Below are 25,531 nucleotides of genomic sequence, written 5' to 3'. Positions count from 1 at the left end.
CAATCACTCCTTCTGCCTCCATCTCTATCTCTCTTCCTCCCCCTCCTCCTCCCCCTCTCCGGCTGCCTCTAATCCTATCATGCGGGCAATAAGTGTATGCACCATGAGCACATTTAATTTCTGCGGTTGGTTTTCAGCGAGCCTAGAGGTGAGCCTTAATAAGGATCAATGGCACTTTATCTGGGACAGCACCCACTTCACAGCATGCAAATTACACAAGCAAGCCTTAAAAAAGAAAAAAAAAAAGAAATGGATTTAATTAAAAAATGTAGAACCACGGGCTCTGGAAATTCAATTAAAGGATTTATGCAAAGGTTGGCTAGCTTTTTGTGTTGCAGTTCCTGCTTATATAATGAGCTTTTCATATTAAAAATCAATAGGTAATCTGGGCTAGGGGATCGGCTGCTTATGTACATTTTTTTAAATCAATTTGAAAAATAGTCCATCAGCTCGGTGTCACAACAAAGCAAGGGGGAGGGGCTGTGAATCGGTGAGAGTGGATACGTGAAGCGGAGGTGAGAGGGTTACATCCTCTTCGAGAGGTCACGAGGGGGAAAAGAAGGCATGAAGGCCCTCCAAAGGGACGACGTGGGTTGAGGAGAACGCGGACGGAAAAGAAGGGAGGCCAGCTCAGTTTGTGTCTGTCTTTGGCCTCCTGTGATCTCTTCTATTAGAGATGGAGTCCCTTGGCAAACAGGAGCAGAGCAGCCTCTGACCTGTGGCTCCTGGGTAATTCAGCCCAGCACTGACGGCGTCTCGGCCCAGACTGAGACAAACTCACCCCAGCCCAGCAGCTCTTAATGGCCTCCCTGATGTGTCTGCAGGAGCTGATGGACAGCGTGACGGTGACTTTAAAAAAAACATGTATCTTAATAGGAGGTAAAAGTTTCAAAGAGGAGATGATATGCATTTTGTCATATTTGTTAAAACAGTCATTATAACGTGACAGTGATATGATCTATGAAAAATTAAAAAAAATCATCCGTCTCCGGCTCCATCTTGTGCCTCTAATTCTCCAGGCCTAAGAAAAGCAAGCGATGAAGGAAAGAAGGTGTGACGACTGCTCATACTAAACAAGCAACACAAGTCCTGCAGAAGTCAGAGGGTGCTTTGAAAAAAATACTCCAATCAAATTAGTTCTCCGTACTGTACACCTGTGCACCCACGGCTTCAAAAATGACATCAACATTCAGCCGGGATTTTGATCACGTCTTCTTCACACTCATGTTGTGTAAGCGCGCCCATGCGGGAGGATGGAGGAGGGAGGGAGGGTGGACGGGGGGGTTAACCACTGACCGCATACAGTAGCAAACTGTCAGCATTTGATTGGTTCTTTATTGATCCAGACACGCTTTCCATCACATCAACTCATCCACAATAAACCATTTACACAGTTTCCTTGAGCAATGGACCACATAACCAGGCCTCGGGCCATCTCTGCTCACCCAATGCGACTCTACAGTATGTGAGCGTGTGTGCGTGCGTGCATGTGAGTGTGTGTTTTTTCTTTAATGAAATGGTATCTTCGTGGACAATAATCCCTGTAACAGGATTGGGCAGGAACACACATGTCAATAAAGCCAAATGGGATTGTGTGCTTTTATCCATCCTTGCACAATCTTTCCCTTCACGTGTGTCCCTCTTCTGGCACGCTGTGCACTGAGTACAGTCAACCCATACCACAAAAAAAAAACAGCAACACCTTAAAAAAGGAAAAGTTTTGGATTGACACATCGTGAAGTTTACTGACAAACTAACCAAAGGGAATGTCACGTTGTTTTAATTCAAACAACCACAGAGCTTTCACTATCTTAATGCTAACACAGAATGGCAAACACCAAAGACAGGCTAACAAACAGCATTACCACTGTATACCATAACATCCAGAAACAAATATAATTTTAAAGTCATCTTGGAGAGGATATTATTTTGAAAAAAATGCAAGCAAAAGTGCATGTGTACATTGCCTTAGCAACCATAAAAATATAGATGAGAATTTACACCAAATACTACTTTCCTGTCAGCCAAGGGTTTAGTGGCCTCTCACTAAGGATCCACTGTCGCAGCACAGTGGGGGATGTCTGCCAGTAATATCATTTTGCTCTGAAACTAGTCTTAAACAAAACACCAAGCAATAATCACAGTGTCATATGAACCATTTGACATCATACCTAATGTTCTTTCTGCTTTTTGTAGGGATGGAGCTGACTCCCTCCTGTGTAGCTCCTAATCATCCTAGAGGACTCTATTACAAGGGTCTGGAAGCTCATCTAAGCCCACCAAGGAGGGGTTGGCTCCTCTACTCTTTACACGCAGTTGAGCGACGCACAAAGCACACATACAGGTCGTTCCCGTGTGCATCCGTTTCCCGCAAAAGAGCACAGTGAAGCAGGTAAAGAAATACTCGTGTCATGACCCCTGGGCTCGTCTAGTGTCAAGTCCCCTGGGAAGCTGCGAAGAAGTGAGCCAAAAAGGCTGAGCAGAAGAGCAGTTCTACAACAGTGAATCCATGTATAGCGCAAATTAAACTCAGCATATCAGTGGAAAACCGTATTTGGTGTATATTCTGTTTGCATGCATTGCTGCTCCAGGTGTGTTTGATTTTAATGCATACTTTCAATGTGGTTTAATTGCATAGGTGGGGTTTAAACTATTCAACAAAATGGTCACTTTATATCACAGATTTTCGCTATTGTGGTGTGAGCCTGAAACGTTCACTGTCCTCACTGACTGAACAACCATTTCTCTACAGCAGCTACGGATTGGTTGGTGCCTGGTCAAAAGTTCAGCCTGTGCATATGTAAAAAGGTGGCCTGGTGCCCGAGGCAGAATCCAGGGTAAAATAATCACGCAAAGAAGCGTGGGACCAGGCAAGTGCGCTGATCAACCGGCGTTACCGGGGTGTCCGATAGGAGCGGCACCCGCAGCGCCGACTCCCTTTTGGCCATTACGGCGACGGATGCGATTTCTAGTCACTGTGGGCCTATAGTTAGGGTATAGATTGGATGAGTACAGGGCAGGGCCCAGCTGCTACGAGCCTGAGGGTACGCCGATCTTCGGGGGGCAATCAGTCAGTCGACAAAATGTCACAGAGTCAGGGTTACAGCATGGCAACTTCACAAAAGGTTACAGCCAAGACCATTATGGGATATTGAAATGTGCACCCGATGTCATTTTGTCTCCAAACTACATTGCATGTCGGAATCTGACCTACAGGTCAATATTATGAAAATGATTCAAGACAATAAATCAGCTTTTGTTAAAATAGTATTGTCTTATTTTTATGGTTTACAGTCTATTGATAATTTATTTGAACCCCGTACCCTCCCCACAAAAAAGATCACCAGAATGGGTCAGCTCTCGCAAAACTTTGACTATCACAGATCAAATGAATCAGTCAAAATCTGTCAATCAAAGTCGGAGTATTAATCACAGCGTCTAAATCAAGAGAGCCGCGATAACGTGCCAGCCTTCATCTCTCAACACACAAGCAAGCAAGCGCATGCAAACCACTGCAGGCCCAGATCATTTAATGCTGATAATGTGTGCAAAGGACACAGGGAAAACTCCCACTCTAAACACGCTGAATTAAAGAAACAGGGGCTTTACAGACCATCTAAAGCTGATAAGCAGATCAAGGCACGGGGAGGGGAACATGATGTTAGCGCCAGATAGTTTGGCTGATTAAAATGTCACGGCACTTTATAGATGCTTTTCTCAACTCAGCAAAATGGAATCAGCGATGGCACATCAGTGGCGGAGTGGGTTGTGCTCTCTGCTAATAGACAACTTTCTTTTGCTATAAGTGGAAGTCACAGTACAAAGAAAGTGACGGCTTACCGACATTCGTATTTTGTGCACACAAAAAATTCACCTGGAAGTATTTTACATTGTATTAATATTGCAAATCTGTGCTAGGGTTACTTGTGTGTAAGCCCATAACCCAAAATAAAAGCTGTTGAAAAATGTTTTTTTTGGTTTTTTTACAGTTTTATATCTGCACACACTCCATACACAATAAATCTAACCCATTAAAAAAAACAATGTCTTCAAGATTTGTGAAAATATATATACGCATATCCAATCTTCAACATATATATCTGCGGCACGTAACATGAAGTGATACAACGGGGGTTCCTTGTACATCACTCCACCTGCGTTGCCATAAATCAAAACTATGTTTTAAATGAGAGGCAGGTTATTTGTGCAAGAACACACATGGGGGGGCCTCCATGATTGTTTTTTGGATTCCACATTCTGCTTATGTTTGCATCCCCGAACAATCTCGGCGGATCCCGTAAGTGTACGCGTGCAATTAAAGCGATAGCATCTTCATAGCCCCGTAACCAATAACGGAAATAATATCACTGTTTTATTAAGCCCTTAATGTGGGGGTGGGGGAATGGGGGCAAACTGTGTGAGGAGCGGAGGGTTTTTAAAGAGGATACACTTCCAGGGGTCTTATCAAGGCCAGATTTAAATAAAAGCAAACGCTCAGCTTAAGGGTGTGCCAGAGTGCAAGTGAGAGTCCGTGCATGTGTGTGTGGCCTTTATCAGACACGAGTTTGAACTAATCGCTGTGTCAGCACACCCCGAATTTTAATTACTAGCCCTACCTTTGCCCTTTAATATTTACTAACATCTACACGACGTTTAATTAAGCATGCGCGGGAAAGTCGGGATCCACTCCGATAATTGCTTTTAAAGACACACCCACTTAGACAAGCCAGGAACACAAAACTTGACGTCCACTTAGGTTCAATAAACTGTCATCGACCAATTAACACATGCATCTTCAAATTTGGCAAGTAGTATGAGTTGTGCTTCCAAAGACGGTGCTAACAAAAAGTGTTGATAACGAAACGAGCTTCAATGTTGCCTGTATTGCTAAACCTCTAAACAACTTCTGGTCGAACACAAACAGGAGCAACAAATGCACACAGACCACACAACAACACTCAGTCACATATTCTTTATCCTCTGCAAAAAACGGCAACTATAACTGCATGCATTGTACTGCCCCTTGGTGGCCCAGGAGCATAAATAAAGAGGCTTACTGAATCAAAAGCACTTGAGAAGCATGCGAGAAAGCAAGTTTTTTCTAAAAAATATACATATTGTTGTTGACATTAACACTACGCTTAAATAAAATTCAATAAAATTTTAAAAGCAAACGTATTATACTTATATAATTATATATATTATAGTTCAAAACAACTGAACTGTAGCTAGAAATTAAAAATCATACCCAATAGACTGGGCTGCACATTTTGCAGTAAATTACAAATTCTATCCACAAAAAAAAAAAGGTTGATTTGTCTTCGAGACTTTATAAGTTGTGTTTATATGCAAACCAGATGGCTCGCCATCACGGCCTTGGCACCCCGTCATTACCCTGCGAGCCCCACAAGACACAACAGTGAGCCCCTCCCTGCACTCTGGAAGAAAAATCCATGGAGGAAACACTCACTCCATTGTTGTGTGACCCTTATCCACTTCAACTTCATCACAAGTCACCATTCTGACCTCCAAAACAAAGTTCTCGGGGTTAGATGGGCATGCCGACTCCGACACCGCTGTCATAAGAAAGCAGCGATTCTCAAGTGGGGCCTGGCTTTAATTGAACAAATAAACCAAACATCCCATCAGTTCAACATGTGGCCTCCCTCTTGACATTTCCCTCTAAATGATAGCTTGTGTGAACATAATGTCTTGACTGTACCTAACCCAAAGCACGGCTATAAGATAAGGCATCAGAAAATATGTGGTAAGAATTTCTCCTGGTGGGCTCGGGGTACGTGACAGAGTTCATTGTGTCAGTGCTCCGGGGTACAGGGAGAAAGCACGCATTTACAGTAATCCAATAGTCACCGTACACAGGATCCAAAAGGCCCCGGCGAGGGGAAGGGGAACAGTCACTCAGAGTTAAACAAACAGCAACGGGCAGAGGAGGAAAACATGCCAGAGAATATCTCTATGAGAAAAGCAGACCTTCTTCCTGAAAGCTCACAATGAGCACATGGTGCCCCCTCTCCATCCTCTTCCTCTACCGCATCCCACAAACACAACGAGACAAATAAAATGCTGACCAAGGGATACATCAGCCAGTGAAAAACAAATAGCGCGTGTGAGGTGACTTTGTACGATGAACTCAAGCACAGCCATGATAGCGCGAGTGACCCTTTCGGGTGACTAGCAACGTGCTTAATTTCCACCAAATGCTGTTTTATTTGGTTCAGTGGGGTAGAAAAAATTTCAGTGCTTCCAGTACAAAAAGTGGCAACAGTTGCTAAAATGTTTAACATGTTCATATCTTTAAGTGTTGACATTTTTCCTTGAACTTGTTTTTCAAATTTTTAACATTTAGAATAAAAAATGTGGTCGCTTGTAACATTATTTTAGCAATAGTTAAAAGAACACAACTTTATAATAGTTTACATGTACTTAATTTTCTAAATTATTGATTTCTTACATTTTTTTCCAGCTTATTGTCATTATTTTTAATGAGTAATTGCTCATTGTTTATTTTATCTTGAAAGTAGAAAATAAACAAAACAATGTTTATTTAATAAATAACATTTATGGAATCTTATATTCAACTTTTTAACCTTTTAAATTATAAAAACTAAAATTATTTAAAAAAACATTTAAAATATACAAATATACAGATTTTTAAAATTTTATATTATTCTTATTTTTGAATATCGATATGTTCTGAAACTTTAGCTCACAATCCGGGTCATGTTTAACAAAAAAAAGCAGCAGGCTAGAAATGGCGCCTGAGCCAGATTTCGGGCACCCCTTTTAAAACGTGCCTGGGCAAATCAAACCAAAGTGAACTTGGTGTAACTTGACAATCGAGTAATTTTCATTTTAGGTTCCTACCAGCGACTTGGTGAACGGTCTGGCCAGGGTGAAGAGGAAGGTCATGAGCCACCAGCTCCTGTGAATGGCCGTGTACATCATGTTGCCAGGGTGCAAGGCGTTGGACGACACCCCGTGCGGAGAAAGGCGGCGATGTAGCTCATTGCTGAACAGGATGTTGCACAGCTTGGCGCGGTTGTAGGCCAACATGGACCAGTATTCCTTCCGCGGGGGCGACAACCGCGCCAGATCCACCTTACCGCATGAGTCTAACAAGTCTGTGAACCTGAAAGATAAATCAAAGAGATGTCGAGCGGGTTGTTTACTAGAATGAGAGCGAACTTCCCGGGCAGATGTGAGGTGCGGGATGCTACACAAATCAAAAGACGTGACATGATGTTCTTTAATTGCTTGCGACGGAGCTGTTAAAATCCAGATGTTTTGACACGCTTGCATGAACATCATCCGATTCGCCGCATCGCGGCCGTCACGTCATCATGCACACACTTTGTATTGTGTGCGTAGGTTCGAGCACATCCTACATATTAATCCCCGTCATTAGAAAACAACCAATCAAAATGTCACCTGGTTTCTCAGGGATTTTTACAAGCTGGCTGCTGGCTTGTTGTTTACCGTCGCCTTGCGCGACATCCTTGCTTGGCTGAATTACAACATCTGCGGGCTTTTTCATTTCATGTGCTGCGACTTCATAACTATTTGCTACGGCTTGATAAATCAGTTGCCCAAACGGGAACATTTGAACTCCGTTCAAATTGCTTCACAGCTGTTGCTTAAGTTGTGCCTGGTTACATCTTAGTCAGATGATCCACAAGACCATATTAGGATGGACTTCACATGTACAGAGCATATAAAAAGTCTACACACCCCTGTTCCGATTGCAAACTACAAACTAGCATTGATATTGCTGGGGAACACAAGCGAGCAAACTTCGCTCGCATATATTCTTTATCCTCTGCAAAAACTAACATTATTTCAGCTTTCTCTCTATGTATTGTCATCAACTACTGTTTGTACTGTCTGTCTAAATTACATTGCTCCCTGATGGCTTTTGATTTAAAAAGGAAAAAAATAATTGAGATAAGTGTTTTGAGGGCTACCATAGCCACAACATTCCTAAAATATGTTTGACGCCCATTTTTTCTGCAGATTTTGGTCGAATTCCCAATTGTTTGAGCCCGGGGAGATTCTGCTGTATTCTGATCATGAAAGTATGGCAGCAGGGCTGCAGCTCACATCTATCGGAGGTTATTTCATGAAGGATATCATCTCCCCTTGCATGAAGCAGATGTAATGCAGCTGGAGGACAAAGTCAACCCGTACCGGGGCCAATTCCACAGTAAGCCCCCCGTGTTACAAACTGATAAAGTGTCTAGTCATTACACCCGGGTTCATCTCTTCCCAACCCCGGTGCCTTGCAGGTCAGTTCTTTGGCTGTGGACAAGGGGCTTAGGGAATACAATATGCTGCAGGTCAGGGGTCACACACACTGCATGTGAGGGCAGGCTAAGTGAATAAACGGCAAATCGGCGGAAAGTGGAAAACTGGGCAAACAAACAAAAATAAGGACGGAACACATCAGTGAATGTAATATGGGGCTGGAATGAGGTGGACAGAATGGAAGATGTCATGGGAGATATTGTCTATTTTGACTCCCTTTTCCCCCTGCTGCCCGGGTGGCCTCCCCAGTGTGAAAGTGCAAAAGGCCTCTTTGAAGAGGCTTGGTTGGAGAGCACAGTGGGATAGGAAAAAGATGGATGCGCTTTACCATCCTTACCCCTGAAACACAATATTTCTGTAGATACACCTGCACAGTCAAATAGTATGCAATGCAAAATTGTCATTGCATCAAAAGCCAATGCTTTGTACTGGGGATATTCCATACCACTTTTTTTCTGACCGACACAAGTGCGAGTACTCGTGACTCGACACCGATACAGATACGATGTAACCGATACCACTAGTACATTTGCATCAAATGTATATTAAATCAAATACATTTTTCAAAAAGTTTAGGATAAATAGACTTTAAAGCACTGAATTGTATTTTTCTCAGTTGGCAAAAGCAAGTAAACGTGTAAACATGAAATACCGTAATGAAGAAAGATGGACATGCCAAAGAACACAATGTCTAAATAGAGCACTGTTATATTTATTATCCAAAAATGTTGAAAGCAACAGCAAACGCGTAAGCCCCTAACTGCAAACCTGCAGCTGTGCTGGCCACTTTTGGCCACAAACTGATACATCAGGCTTAATGCGTATTGTCAAACATGACAGCCTCACTCACTGGAAAACTCATTTCCCACCACACGCTGTCACTATGAATTAAACGTATCATCAACATGATGGATGGACTTATCAGCCAAAATTTACTTTGAACCCGTCTCTGCAGTGGTACACTCAGCCTCTTTTCTGCCTCATTTTCCCTCCTGCTTCTCGGCCGGCTGTCTGTCTGTCTTTCTCCCAGCGTCTCGTTCCTCTGCTGTCATACAGTGGACAAGCATGATGTTCTGCAGTGATCTGCGAGCTACAAGCTCAGGACTATAAAGCAGCAGAGGCGGCCGCGTGGCATCGATCCCGTTTCTCAGTCAGTCAGTCGGGCCTGAGCCCACTTGATGGATTGGAGATCGGCGGAATGAGCTGAGACCAGGAGAACATGTGCACACTTGTTCTAGGGGATCACACAGTTGCACTGTTATACGAGTTATGCTTCGCGCAACGCCACGCACCAGCGAGCAACGGGCGGGGGTGAAGCTTTGACACCCGAATTCACTTGAGGTCACACTATTATTACAATGATGGTGGAAATGGTCATGTCAGAAAGAAATTATTGACAGTTTATGATTGATGCCTAACTTGTCGACAGTGTAAAAAAAAGTTCTATTGAATTTTAGTGTTGGTATCCAGTACTCAAATGGTGATACAAGCATATGTGGTACATATACTCTTCAAATTCCACTTTTGTTTAAAAAAAATAAAATAATACCCATCACCATGTAAGCTCCATAATGGAATATGTCCACCCCAAAAAAAGTTCCATTGTAATTCGAAATACATGCGCATAAGCCCTGGATAATGAATTCTGCGCTCCGTTCAAGTCTGTCATCGCACTTTTGCAGACTGAATATGTCAGGCCACTTGAAATTAAGTCTGCCAGCACGACTGCTTCCAGAGGCCAACTTCAAAATGAAAGCTAGGTAAACTATTGCTATCCATGCACAATATTGTTCTGCTTTTATTTTGAAGTAGACCTTCTTTGTGTAAATTTAGTCTCATGTATTCCAATGAATGTAAATCCAGAGGAAAGTTTCCACCAAGGAAAAGTCCTGTAATTTTGCAATCCTACTATTCGTAACTGTCAGTGTACAATCTAATGTCAAGGGCCGTAGAAGGTGAAAATGTGGTGAAAGTTTGCCATTCACTTGTTCCTATTTTGACACTCAATGTTACCTGTGGGACTCTGACGAGACCACCACCACGCGGGCGGGCGCCGAGCAACGCAACACGTCCTGCAGGCACTGGACCAGCAGGAAGTGACCCAGATGGCAGATCTGAAAAGTGGACTCCAGGCCGTCCTCGGTCAAACTCCAAGGCTGAGTGCTGACCGCCGCATTGCACACCAAAATATGCAATGGCCTAAAAGAGAAAATTTGGGGGGGAAATTAATAAAGAATGACAACGTCCAAAATGCGTTTAGTGGTTTAACCTCTTGTTATGTTGCAGGTTGGTCACAAATGTGGATTTATGTTGCTGTATTGCTTTTAAATGTTGAGGGAAACATTTTTCCGAAATTTCCTATACTTTGTTTTTCCATATTTTTTAGGTATTTTCAAAACATGTATACAAGGTAAACACCCTTAAAAGTTGCATAATTACGTGCTTTTTCTGCTGGCCTTTTATCGTTTTGTAAGATAAAATTGTTTTGGTCATGTTTTTTTCTGCTTTTTATAAAAGCTATAATGCATGTTGTAAAAATGTACTTTTATATTTTTTCACCAAAAAAAAAGAAATTATAATGTATTTTAGTGTACTTTAGATGTATTTATTAACCCATCATGTTGTGGGACAAAGTAACAATTATGCGGTTTGAAAATTTCTGAGAAGAAAAAAACACATTTTAAAGGCCTTGTTTTATTATTGAAAAGTACTTTTTTCTACTAATTAAGCATACGCAGCCGTTCATCCTGCCCCATGAACACTGTGGGTCTACCAAAGAAATGCAGATAATAGAAGCTTTAAGATTCATCCATGCAATGAAAAGCTATCATTTCAGTACACAACAGTGCTGGGGGCCAATAAAGGAACATATGCTTTAGAGCGCACACACACACATGCGCACGCACACACACGCACGTGCACACAAGCACAATGAATCTATCTGCATGCCGGGGCTCCAAGACCGCTAGATTGGTCGGGCAGTAAGAGATGCTTGTCGGTGACAGCGTCGCTCCAGCGAGCTCGAAGCCACTGTAACACAGACGAACAGTCCAAACACACCCCACCAATTTTTAATTTCTTCCATTAGAATTAATTATGAGGCCGGAGGCAATTTGTGTACCCTGTGTTTAAGACTGCCTACTGGATTAATTAAAAACTGGATGCTGGAAAATTAATGTGCGAATTGTTATGCTCCCGCTATAATGAGCCATCCCGTGCTATTACATCCAAGTGTACAGTAGCGATCACCTTCAGGCCTCCCGAACACGCAAGGTTCATTAAAGAGCACAAACCTCGTCAACTTCAAGAACACCCGCCTCAGCACTTCTGCGGCGGGACGCACTCGCGGCGCGTGTTAAAATATAATAAGGTGAGGAGACACCGTATGAGCAACAGCCTCAAGAGACAAAGACACCGGACATACGGCCACCGTCAGTTCACACGGTTACCACACGTTGAAATGGATCAGGTCTTTGTTGTGTCTTATAAGAAAAAAAGAAATGTAGCAATTGAGTAAAATGTCTTCATTTCTTATATTTTATTTTATCATAGTATTACTGTGTATTTTTATAATACTGTAGAGTGCTATTTTTTATCATAAAAAAATGAAGTCTAGAATAGATTAATGATGTTAGTGTTCATTTTGATGAGAAATGTTTTGAGACTGTAAAAGAGCAGGACAAGGTAACTTGAAACTAAACTAAGGCTTAAATGCATCAATTGCGAACCAATCAATAAGGAAAAAGTAAGAATATAAATCATCAATAGTATATAATCTAGGTTCTGAATTTCTTCTGGAATCAAAACATAGATCAAATGGGATTTGGTGAAAAAAAATGCTTGCAATATTGCAATTTAATGACACACTCGGCCAAAATGAAAATAAACCCGTTTAGCAAGAAAGATGAAGACTATGCATTCATAAGCTGAATAAAATGACGTAAATTTGACACCTGTTGTCTGCCTGGCCGTTTTAAGCGCACACATTTGGTTCCAAAAAAGTGTAATCACCGAGGTCCGGTGATCTGAAGCGAGCTGTGCGCTTGTAATGCGAGAGGCCTGTTAATCCAACTGCCCACCCGTTAGTCTCGCTCTCATAAGTGCTGCTCTAATGAAGGCCTTTAATAGGCCTGTTGCCGCCCAAGGCACCGGTCCCGCTCTCCACATTAAAGACCTCGCACAACTCGGCCAGCGCTGCACTGTGCAAATTCAGCGCCGCTCAAACGAGGGTGTTAACTACCAAACGGGGAGGCATACGTTTATATATTTACTTTAAATAACCCTCCTGGGTACGGCCCCTGACCTCCGTGATAATGTGGGCCAGCATGGAGGATATTGCCACTGTGTGTGTGTGAGAGAAAAAAAAAGAGAGAGAGAGAGAGAGAGAGAGAGAGAGAGAGAGAGAGAGAGAGAGAGAGAGAGAGAGAGAGAGAGAGAGAGAGAGAGAGAGAGAGAGAGAGAGAGAGAGAGAGAGAGAAAGGGGGGAGAGACCGAAAGAGGTTAAAAAAGTAAAGCGCTGAGAGTCTCTGTTACCAAAATGTACAGGTACAGTGTGTGAATGGCATAATCAATCATTGGCAACAGCCTCTCAAAATAATCACTCTAGTTTAATAGTGCCCATTTTCTGTCTTTGTGGGGATCCACAACTTCCTTGAAAATGTTTTTTTATTGTTCATTGAAAATAATTAGGTCCAGCAAATTGTATGTGAAGGCTCAAAACACGATCCAGGGTCGCAATTTTGCTAGATGTGCAGAGAAGCATGAAAATCAGAATTCAACTCCAGTTACACCTGTAATGTAAAGTAAAATGTCTGCAATGACACCAGGATGAATGTGTCCAGGAACAAATGGCACGTGTTAATTACGGAGCGTTCAGTAGAAATTGTATTAGGGGCACTCTGTCAGTGCCGTTCTCCGTCAATTACGCCGCATCAAATTGCCTCGCATTGAACAATATCAATATCCAGGTAATTTCATTTCAAAGGACAGGCAATTAAAGCGGAATCGGGGTCAATGGAACACAAAGCAGCGTGAAAGCCACTGACTAAAGCACTTAAAAGCAAGGGAGTGAGAAACGAGAGTGGGGGGAGGTGGGGAAAAAAAAAAAAAAAAGACTGATTACATTTCACCTGTCAATGACACGCTGCCCAAGTATTATTGTGCTCGTGCGCACTGGGTTCTATTTTCCTTGAGTGTATACGCGCATGCACGTACGATGCTCGTATTTGCGTGCGTTCTGCCCGAAGACATACGTGCAGTAATAGAGTGGTGGCAGACTCAGACAGCTGCCCAGTGCCATTCACAGCTCAGAGCTCCCAGCCTCCACTCTGCTCCGTTCGCCTTGTGATGAGAATTAATGTACTCTGACGTCCCCTGGGAGTCCCTCCCCCATATGCCCCCCCCCCCCCCACCCACCCCAACAGCACCACTAATGAAGAAATACAACCTTGCCAAAATAGTGAGGTAGTGAGCCAAAGCGACAGACTGACATAAGAAAGAGATATTTAGCCAATCAACAAATTGCAAAAGTGGTAGTACCCATTTTAATGACCAGCATTAGAATGCAGTAGCAGTTTAGAGTTTTTTTAACAAGTTTGAAAATGCAATATTTTTGGTGGCCTCGATGCAAATTTGTGCTTAATTAAATACAGGAAAATAAAAAACTTTATTTCATTTATTCATTTGAAATGTATTGCTTATAATAGTTACCACACTAAAACCTGCTACTTTTTTACCTGCGATCCGGTTTCTTTATGATTTTTTTTTATCACATTTCAGTAAAAACCAATGAAGCTCTGTTAGCTCTAACCTCAGCCCTTGCTCTATAGTGTACATACCTTCCATGCAACACTAGTGAAGTCTTCATAGTATAGTGGATAGTGCTCTAGACTCTCACCACAGCGACTCGAGTTCAAATCCCAGTGGGACCAAAATAATATTTCATCATGGAAAAATTTGCAACACGGGTTAGTTGGAGCTGGAGTCAGAGGCAGAACTGGAGTCGGAGCTAGCGTCGGGGTTGCGGTCAGGGTTAGAGCTAGGGCTAGGGTTTGGTAGGCTAGCTGTAACCCCAACCCTAACCGATTATTATTATAGGATTATTATTAAAGAAAAGTCAAATCTTCAGTATGACCAGGCCGGGGATAAATTATAGCGGGGAGAACCCTCGCGAGGTTTGGCTCGCCCCCAAGACTCGTGTCCTGGATGGTCATATCCTGCCTCCGGGCTGCTGCAGGCGATGGCTGCTGTGCCTCTTCCCAAGGGCCTTCCCCCTCAACATTAATGCCAACACACACACACACACACGTATATACATAAACACACAGACGCATGCATGCTGCCACAAGAGACCTGCAGGTGGTTGAGCAGTATTGATGACAAAATACATGACCCCCGAAATAGCACCGATGCGACCCGCCAATGAGACACATGCTGACCACCACAGAATAAGAACCAGCAAGTCCAAGGTGCCAATGTCACTCTAAATAGACAAATATACACACGCTGACCCCTTAGTCCTTTTCTCCATCAGGAACAGCCTGGATGTCCTTTATATGTAAAAATGGTTCGACAACAAGGGTCGGCGAACTTTTGTGCTTGAGTGCACGTTTGATTCTTAAAAGGGACAGGTGGACCAGGTCATTTGTAGAAAAAGAAAATGTTTATGGATGATTTTTGCTTCTGCATAGTTCATGTGATATTATGGTGAAATAGTCTATTCACAATGCAGTTGATCTTTCCAAAGACTTCAACCAAACGGAACCCAAATAGTTTTTGTACTCACAGCTTTTTGGCTTTGAAGGAGTCTGCAAATTCCCTGACACTGCGGAAAGAGGCCAGGTCGCACATCATGGCTTCCACTCGGGCTTTGTGCTGTGGGGACAACACACAAATATCAAGTTTGTAGAAAATGTGCAAAAACAATATAAAATATTAAAAGAGAATGTAAAGAGATCATCTTTGAATGACTGATTTTTGTTTGTTTGTGGGGCAGCACGTGGTCGACTGGTAAGCACGTTCGCGGTGGTGAGTTTGAGTCAGATTTTTGTTTTTTGCAGAACGACACGAAAATTGGACCTCATAGGAGAGCAATTTTTAGAACAGGCCTACAGGCACCAAGTTGGTGCCCTATTTATGATCTGAACCATGTTAAAGTACGGTAATAAAAAAAGAAAATAAATAAAGCGTTTTAATTCTTGACATTCTATTATATAAAGTCATTACAGTTATTTGACTGTTTTTAAACAGTGCAATATTTTACCGTGCTATTTTTCTCACTGTAAAATATGCCAATTATTTAGTCAAAATAAAGCCTGCCAACCCTCCTCCTGATAAATGCTCCATTTGACTCATGCCCAAGAGAGACTCCGAGAACTCCCCGATGGCCTTTTCAGTTTAGCATCACCAGGAATCCTGGCGACCGTTCTCCCAGCCATCCCTGATGATGACTGTCAGCTCACATTACGCTCCCCAAAAACATTCCGTGGGCCCCAGTGTATCTTATGGGAACGTCTCCCTCGGCTCAGCGACTCCTGAGCAAGGACGCTCCGTGGAGCGATGAGTACAAGCCATAGTGAAGGGTTAAGAGAGCCCGCTGATGGAAATGTGTTTCTTCAGGCATTTTACAGGCAACTTAACCGCCCTGGGATATATTTATACATGCAAACGCACACACACACACACACACACACAACAAACTCAATGTTGTGACTCAAGGGTAAAAACGCGCAATCACACCATTATCTATGCCTGAATTATTCTCTTGCTGCTACACTCTACCATTACATGGATGATATTACAAAGTATTAAAGTGCTGATTGTGGCCATTATAGATGGGATTATAAAGGCGCCCGCTTATATGATGTGCACACAGCAGTAATCACAGGTGAGGGGAGACAACTGTTTCACACTCACAGACACTTTCGCACAGTTTAGAGGAGAAGAAATAGTCCGCTAAGCGCGCACGCAATTTGACGTGAGCTTCAATTGTGCATGAGAGAGAAATTTGGGTGGAGAAATGAGGAATATTCAGGTTGAAACAAGGTCAGGGCACGTACCGATGGGATCATTAAGAGGTCAGCGTGAGAGGAAAGGTGACCAGCAGAGAAGATGAGCGCAGGTGCCGGCTTGACAAACTCATATGGAGAAGATGGAGGGAGAGAGATTGAGAGATAGGAGATAAGTAGGGGGTTGAAGTTGGGCCCACTGGAGCAAATCCAGCAGGGAGAAGGTGAGCAATACCCCCCCCCCCCCCCCTCCCTTTCCTGTAGATTGAAGTCTTGCGAAGAAAATAAAGTTTATTGCCTGGAAAGAAGTGGGAAGGGGGGGCATGTAAAAAGCATAAAAGCCACGGAGGTGAACAATTAGACAGATGGCCAGGTTTTGGAAGGAGGAGGGAAAAATTGATAGAAAAAGATCAGGAGAATGCAATCTTTTTTTTTATGAGGAGCCTGACAACTTCTGGCCTCTTCAAGGGCGAGGGGACAGTGAGTGACAGTGGTTGACTCCGGTGTAAATCGCTGACTGTGCAGCGGCAGCAAGACCTGAATGACTTATGTAAGCGGGGTATCCACATACTGATTGATATATTTACTGAATATTTTTGCCAAGGCCTGGTTCACAGGTGTTACAATAATATTATTTTGAGTGATTATGCTGTGTTAAGAGGGTTTTTTTTTTATATCATGATTTTATATTCATCGATAGATAGATATTGCATTTAGGATAAAACGGCTGAACTAAGGTAATTTTATTTTAACATATAATACTTTCTCGTTGACTTTACTCTTTTACTTTCTTAATATGGTCTTTGAAACCAACTGTGGGTCTGGAATGTATACCCCTAAATACCTGTGTGTGTGTGTGTATGTGAGTGTAGAAGGGGGGGGGGGGGGGGGGGGTTCTCTCCTGAAGAATGACACAGTGTTTGCTGACTAGATAGATGGCATAAGAGCAGAGGGGGATGGAAAGTGGGGGTAAAAACTAATACAATTATAACTGGGGCCATCCAATCCAATAAAATGAAGAGGTATTAGAGCAGGGGGAGACCCGTCCTGTTCAATAAGACACTGGACCACTCTGGCAAGTCTTAAAAAACACACGTGCACACTTAGTTGACCTCTTAAACAGCACGGCAGCCAACCCTAATGGACGCAAGCAAGTGGAACCGCCAAATAATACACTGCCTTAATGCACTCGGCTCAATCTCATCGCCTAATCCTCCGCGGGCACTCCCACTTCTAATTTAACCCCTGTTTCCATCTTGCGTCACCTCTTGGCCACCTTCAGAGATCACCTATGGAGGGCCAACACTTAAGAAATCAAATGCAGCCCTCCCTCCCTTTGCCTAAAACTCACAGTCAATGTTCCAGATTTGCCCGCGATACGAAGGTATCTTCAATCATGACAATTACAAAAAAAAAACATTTTTATTATGTAGTTTGAACTTTCATACTTCAAACATATTCAAACTTATTATAGGACAGTTAAACTTATCAAACACACTTTTTAAAGCGTTGCTCAGCACCAGTTGTCACTCACTCGCTATCATACAGCAACACTGCAAGGAACCGCAAAGAAACTCAGAAAACACAATTTTTCAAATAACAGGTATAGCGCACATGCTTCAAGATGGTTGCCAATCCTGGTTGAAGTTGGACAGAAAACTCAAGTATTAAACAATGTGTACTTAAATCCCAAATTGATTAAAGAATATAATATCGGACTACAGGTTAAAGTACGCACATTGCCGAATCAGAGACAAACTAACAGAAATAAGCATTTGTTGTTACATAATGATACACATTCAAATAACTGCTCCACACATATACAGTACAAACCAGCAACATGTACAAAGAGAGCATACAGTATATAACAATTATACACTAGATGCCAAAAATGTTCAACCAAACCATATCATTTCCACTAACGAAAGTCTCCGCCATAAAAACCATCAACAACTAGTCCTCCATAATGCTCATCATAAAAGCAATCCAGCATGCTATCCACCATAAAAAAACGTCAACCGTTGTGTTGCCCACCATAAAAACGGCCAAATTGGTACACCGTGCTGCTCACCATAAAAACCATCCACAACTAGGCCAGTGTGTTGCCCACCATAAAAAAAATTGTCCACTAATTCCTGGCGTACTGCTCATCATAAAATCAGTCACTGTCCAAATACTTCTGGACCCAAAGTTACAAAACCTAATTACTCTGCAGACCACAGTTCAACTTGTTCCAAACTTTATGAAATGTTTTGTCGTCATTTCAATTCAACTGCGGAGGTAAGGTGTTGTAGCGGCAGTGAAAGTGAACGAGCAGGAATGACAGCGTGTGAAAAGGGCACCTTATAAAAGCAATTAGGGAAACGACTTTGAGACCCTCTCTTCTTGCTCCGTAGATTAGGAGAAAAGGAAAAAAGGCCTCGGAGGGAGGAACGGTGTCCGCATCTCTCGTGACCTTGTCCGCGACACGCCATGCTAAATTGGTCATCAGCGCTTAAGACTGTATTTTATCATGGATGTGTATTTTTAGCCAAAAGAAAACGAAAGGAGGTGAGGGGAACTCATATATCAAGTTGTCACAATGATGACATTTATTCATAAATATTAAACCGACTCCTCTACATCTGGTTCAGTCACACGTGCAGTCATAAAATATTATGTATAATGTACTGTTGCATGTGGCCATAGTAACAGATGCTCTTTTTGCCATTTACTAAATGGAACAAGACAGTCAAACACGCAAATACAAAATTCATTTTGTGAATGACTGGAACGATTTCATTGCATTTCAATGCGAATGATTTGTCGCAAGTCAAGGTATGACTGTGTGCTAGTGAAAAAGGATGCACATCTGGCAGAGGTCTGAAAACTGACCTACAACATATGACACTCAAGTGCCTAACACAGATAGATGCACATGACAAACACACACACACACACACACACACACACACAATTAATAGGAAGGCAGGTCTCGAGTGAGGAAAAGAAAAGTGCTTGATCAGCACAAACAGGCAGAATATGCAATTTCCTTCAGTTAAGTCTGTATTAAATTGATTTCTTCTTTCTCCGACAAGAGCTGAGGTTTTTTTTTTTTTTTTCCCTCCGCCCCGCCCCGTCTTAATGAAAGCGGGATAATCAACAGGTTTTTTTGTCCCCTCCCCTGAAATCAAGTTACAAATCAAGCAATTGCGGCACGGCCCGGATACAGCAAAGGTGAAGGAAGGACGCGGGGCGATTTTCCAGATGAGAAGCGTGGACGGCCTACCTCAGACGTGCTGATGCGCTAAAAAAAAAAAGAAAAACAGGCATCGAGGGCACCCCTCACACACACAAGCGCACGCACGCACACACATGCCGCAGACACACATACACGCACACAGGGAATCCGGGCTCTGTTCAGAATTTTATTCTGGCTATTCAATGGTCCCATTCATTTTTTTACCAGAAGATGCTCATAAAAATCGTCAAGTTCGAAAACTTACTAAGGCCCAAAAAAAAGGCCATTCATTCATGGGGAAAATAATAAACAGTGATTCCAAGATATAATAAAACTAAAATTAAAAAAAACTATCGTTTATTTTTAAAAGACAATTAGTGCCATCCATTGACGAGAAAATATCACGATTAACTTTTCCTCAAAATGCATACCAGCAACTTGCATTTACCGTTATACTGTTAAAAAAGAAAAAAGTGTATCATATCATAACACTTAATGATGATGGAATTTTTTTAACACTGATGCATTCATGCGCAAGCAGAATCTCAATATTATAGCCAGTCAAGGTGGGATTCATTTGAGTATTTTATATCCTGGGGCCACATTTAATTTAGTGTACAACTATGCATTATAGTTTTATCTACTAATTCTCGTTTATTTTCATTTTAATGACTTAACAGAATGAGGCCACGGAAAGTGTGTTCACTTCTCTGTTGGAGTTGTCAAACTTTACATTTTATAAGTCGTAAAAGCTGTGTTTCAAAATTGACACATGGATCTATAGAACAAACCATTTTGTATTTAAATATTACATAAAGCTTCCTTTTTTTGTGTAAGAATAATACTAAAGGACAAAAATATAATTTATGACCCCCCCTCCAAAAAAAAGGCTGCCAAAACAGCTTTTGTATGATATCTGAGAACTCAAATATGCCTTTAGAAGGAAGAGTGAGAGTGTGAGACAGGAGAAAAGGAAGAGTGAGGCAAAAGATGAGGAATGAAAAGAAGGACAGGGCGGTCATAATAATGGCAGCGTTGACTTTTCCAACGTGAGCTGCGGGACCTGAGGCAAATTGCTCCACACAAACTTCATTAAGTAAATCAGTACCTTTGCACGTATCACACCCTGATGTTTGCATATGTAAAATATAGGGGGTAATAATTATTTTAATAATCAATTAGTTATTTCTTGATTAATCAAAAAATTTTATTAAAAAAAAAATCTATCCAAAAATGAGTCTGCTTTCCAGGATAACAGAAATCACAGAATATTTACAGCTGAGCGGCTGAAATTCACAATATTTGACATTTTTAAGTTAAACATGGTCTGTAAACGATTAACCGATTATCAAAATAGTTGTCCATTAATTTAACAATTGTTTTGCTATTGATAAATCAATTAACAGTTGCGCATCAATAACAATATCTACGTATTGTTAGGCCCTTACAAAGCAGTAGAAAGGCCAGAAATGATCCTGTGGGTAGTAGACCATCATTCTTAGAGCAACTTTGCACTGTTTTATTGAACCATATTAATGCGAAAATAGGGACATTTAAAATTTGTGAATACGAGTGTAAATGGTTATTTGTGCCCTGTGACTGGCTGTGAACCAGTCCGGGGGTGACCAAAGACATTTCGAAGAAATGCAAAAATGGCATTTAAATTCATTTCAATGGGGAACGTTTGATTAAGATAAAATACATTTGAGTTAGCAGCAAGGTCACAGAACAGATTAAAGACATAAGTCAAGGTACGTCTGTACTTAACTTTCAGTACTTCCCTCCTTTTCCTCCTCACTCATCTCCCCCTCCGGACTTAGGCTTTTCTATCTCCGGCATATTCGCAGACAGTGCACATTTTGCAGCACGTCTTGGGTGTAACCGACACGCTTAACAAGCACCGCTTTAATGCAACTCCTATATGTTGCCGCCGTATTTTTGAAAGCAATCAGAAAGAATGCTGGCAATTACACATGTACAGAATATGCATACACAACTTATTATTCTTTGTGAACGTCACTCAGAAACTGATTATTTGGCACTTAGGTTTAAACTACACTGCAAGTGCACAGTTGAAAGAATAGCTTTATCTAACTTTTTCAGTTTGTTATGTGTATAAAGGAAAAAGAAAAGACTTAATTGTCCAAGTGGAATTTTTTGTTATGTACCCTTTAGGCCTCACAATTGAACCCTGAGGTATATAAATAAGTGGATACTGTTTATGGTTGGAAAAGGAACACCATTGGTCCAAATGGGCAAAGGGAACATTTTTGTATTTTTATGTTTTCATGCAAGCTTACAAACAAGTTCAAAAGTTCCGCACTCCTTGAGCCAGTGCATCTGCACAGCATCTTCAACTTGGTGTTTAAGAGCGTCAGCAATAAAGCTCCACTCATGCAAGTGTAAAATCATGTGCAAAAATAACGTAATTGCGTGGATTAAACTCACTTCTTCTCCGGAAACACTCGCGCCTGGTACCGTTTTAGTGACTGCAGGGCTGCTGAATTCCAGAACACACTCACATTTACATATGTGTACATCTCTTGTGTTGAACACACAGCCATGATCAAGTCCACTGCGCTGATTTGGTTACCCAAAGCCCCCTTTTTGTCTCATCTTTATGAAAACACAAGCATAACTTAATTGAGTAAGAAAAGATTCTGGCAATTAAGAAGCATGGAGGCCTTTGATGTTTATAAGTGTATAAAAGGCCTTTTGATGAAGAAACGTTTGAGCATCCGCAGGCACTGCTGCGCATTTTGATTAAAGGCTCTTTTGTTTGGCAATATTATAAACTGCTTACCAGTTACTACTGTCACAATAGTTTAGCCTAGAAATATAATAGTTGGGGCCTTTATCTTTTTGTCTCGGAAAGAAAGTAACACACTTGCAGGACCAAGAAACAGAACAAGATCCGCTTAATCAATTCATCAATAGTCCTTTTTACATGGCTTGTTCAAAGTGAGAATAATCTGCCTTCTTTCCGCCTCGCTACTATGAACAGACACGGAATAGGAGGATTGAGCCATTTCGCCCATACACTTCTATCGCCATTGTCGCATTGAAAGCGGTGTCACTGTCACAATTTGAATCGGAAGCATCTTTATTGGCCAAGTATTTTAGAAGTAAATTGAGTTACAATTTAGGTAACAGAACAAATCAATCTTGCAAGTCAAGGTACCGCCGTCGATCATTTTTTTGTTGTTGTTGTTTTTTTTTTTTTTTTAAAAAAACATGGGCACAAAATTTTACATATCATCACACTAATAACATGACTGCCTAACAATTTTTTTTTGATAAAGTCAGATTTTGCTGAATATGACAATCTATAGTCCAAGTTGGGCAGCTGCGGCTTGTACGATTTATTCAATAATTTGTAGTCAGATGAGTTGTTTTGGGGATCAGAATCCCAAAACAGCTTGAAACTAGCAATAAAAGCATTTATAATATTTGGGTGGGGGGGTTATATATTACGCGTGGTTTTTCACAACACAGCAGGGCTCATACCATGCGAATAGCACAAGATTGCTGTAGTTGGCTAAAAACAAAAAATAATAAACAAACCCATGCCACAGAAAACATCCATTGTGAAAGTACAACAAAGGTAAGATTTGTATAAGCAACTATTAGTAAAAGCTGTAGCCGAGGGTGTGCTCCTCAACATATAGAACAATTTGTCTAATAATATTCTGCTCATGTATGGCCAGCCCCTTGTCACTTGATAATAGCCAGAAAAAAAATCCTTTGTGAACAACGTAATAAATGCATCAAGTGACCTCTGCAAAGGTCCGGGTTCAGCGAGCCGCAGATAGTCGTCAAGGATGCAGCCTGCCGGAGAAGAAATGACGCCTTGTAAACAAATTGAGTTAATGCTCTAATTCATGCAGTCTGATTCAATTTTACAAGCTTCCAGGAGTCCTTGACTGGGTAGCAAAGGAATGAGAGTAGTGTGGACGCCTGGGCGTGGAAGCGCACCTCGTCCTCAGTCCATCCAGGCAGCCGCCACCCCGGTCCCATGTTGGCTTCACTGAAGAGGTAACCACATTAAAAATGTTGATCACCTGACAAAGCTGGTCACTGGCTTCTTCTTTTTTGTCGCCAAGCTAAATGTAATCAAATTGTGTCAATCGAATTGGGGCAGTGCCTCAAAGCTGAATCCTGAGACTACGTGACATCATGTGCACTGGACCAACCTGCATTGCCTAAACTGATGCTGAGACTAATAACTAATAGAATGGAACCAATAAAGAGATCAACAAAAATGTTCAAGGTAAGAAAACATAGTGATTTCAATCAGGCAAAGTTGAGGGATGAGTGAATCTAGGCAGATTGTTGATGAAATTTGAATGACTTTGAGTAGCAGAGACAAAAACAAGATGAAGACTTTAAGGAACCAAAATAAGTCAGGAACAATCCTTTTAGGATTCAAAATCAAGGGTTTGAGGAGCTGAGACCAAGTCAGGAAAAGATTTTGAGGCGCGAAGATAAATCCAGATCAAAATCAGGTTGTATGATGAAGTTTTAAGAGCAGAAAACCTAACTACCCCGTGACCCTCGTGAGGATATGCACTTCGGAAGGTGAATCAATCAAAACTAACAATAAAGAAGACTAAACATCATTTTTTTATACTTTTTATCCTGTTTGGGGGTCATGACAGGGATCTCATCTGATTTAGAAAAACAGAGTGATTCCAATTAAGCAAGATTGAGGAATGATTCAATCTCAGGATGAAATTTGAGTCATCTTCCTCTAATGGGCAAATGGAAAACATTGTTTAGAACTGGAAAATCCCAGAATGAAGCCTCAGACTTTCATTTGGTCTTCAAGCCATAGCTGCATCACCTCTGCTTGTTCCTTAATTCCATCAGGGTAATCCCACGTTATTGCCTCCTAACAGTACCCTAAACGGGGAGGCAAAAGTTTGCTCCCCTCTATCAGCGTATTACCAGGAAACAACAGGCCCTTTCCTCATTAAGTTATAGATATAAATGCTCCAAAGCATGAAATTACCCCCGAGCCTCCCTTTCCAAATAACCTGGTTTGCAAACAAATGATCCGAGCACAAGCAGTAAAAGGCAGATTATTAAAATAATAGCAGGGATTTAAATTTGCATCCACTGAACAATTCAGCAAAGGACTTTGCAATTACTCCACCCCCTCCTTTTTCTCCTCTTGCTCCCGAGTTCATTCCGTCCTCCTAATGACGGACCCACTACCTGACATGTTACTGTGTGCATTTGTTTACACTCAGAAACTCAGAGGAACTGAGAGGTCAGTCCTGGTCCTGATTGTCACCAGGCATGATATCTTTGTGACAGTCGAAGTATCTAAAATGGCACGCACGGTGGCTGCGTCTAATCAAACTTTATAGTCTTAAGAATCCAAGACCAAATTAAGATCAAGACTATGAGGAGCTGAGACCAAGACTATGGGGAGTTGAGACAATTCAGAACTGAGACTTTGAGGTGTCAAGAAAAGTTGAAACCTAGACTTCAAGGAGCCAAGATCAAGACAAGAAGAAGACTTTGAGGACCCAAATACAAAATTAGACCAATACTTTGAGAGGTTTAAACTATGTTAAGACCAAGACAATGTTTTTTATGATAATTATTTTCGAAATCTACAAAATGTCCTTCTTTAGCAAGTCGAGACAGAGATTCCGAGGGGCCTAAAACAAGTCTGACCCAAGAATATGAAGAAACAATCAAAACCAAGAAATTGAGAAAGACCAAATGAAGACCTTGAAGGCTGACTTGCGATGAAAGACAGACCAAGTCTTGGACTGGTCCTCAGACAATCCCAGAACAACAGTGATTAAATCAGTTAGGTCTGGGAATCTCTTCACTGCCAAGGACTCTTTGATAATAAATATCTGGAATTCACATTGAGACAATAACATGTTGCCTCCTATGCTGGAAATATGAAGCAATGAGAAATTGGTGAGAGCAAAAGAGGAAATGGATGAATGGATACATCAATGGA

At 41.6% G+C, this 25,531-nt stretch overlaps 1 protein-coding gene across 1 annotated transcript in view; it reads right to left on the bottom strand.

Annotated features, from left to right (window-relative positions):
* wwox (WW domain containing oxidoreductase) overlaps positions 1–25,531 on the bottom strand; it is a 116,709-nt gene that overhangs the window by 67,602 nt on the left and 23,576 nt on the right. The window contains exons 6-8 of the mRNA XM_085914643.1: positions 15,107–15,195; positions 10,336–10,521; positions 6,886–7,150 (exon numbers count right to left, since the gene is read on the bottom strand). Of these exons, the coding sequence (XP_085770769.1) occupies positions 6,886–7,150; positions 10,336–10,521; positions 15,107–15,195 (540 nt within the window). The remainder of the gene's footprint in view (positions 1–6,885; positions 7,151–10,335; positions 10,522–15,106; positions 15,196–25,531) is intronic.

This window comes from Syngnathus leptorhynchus, chromosome 6 (assembly GCF_054491065.1).
Source record: "Syngnathus leptorhynchus isolate UIUO chromosome 6, UIUO_Slep, whole genome shotgun sequence".
Lineage (NCBI taxonomy): Eukaryota > Metazoa > Chordata > Actinopteri > Syngnathiformes > Syngnathidae > Syngnathus > Syngnathus leptorhynchus.
The sequence above is the reverse complement of the archived record's forward strand: the minus strand, read 5'-3'. Positions and strand labels throughout refer to the sequence as shown.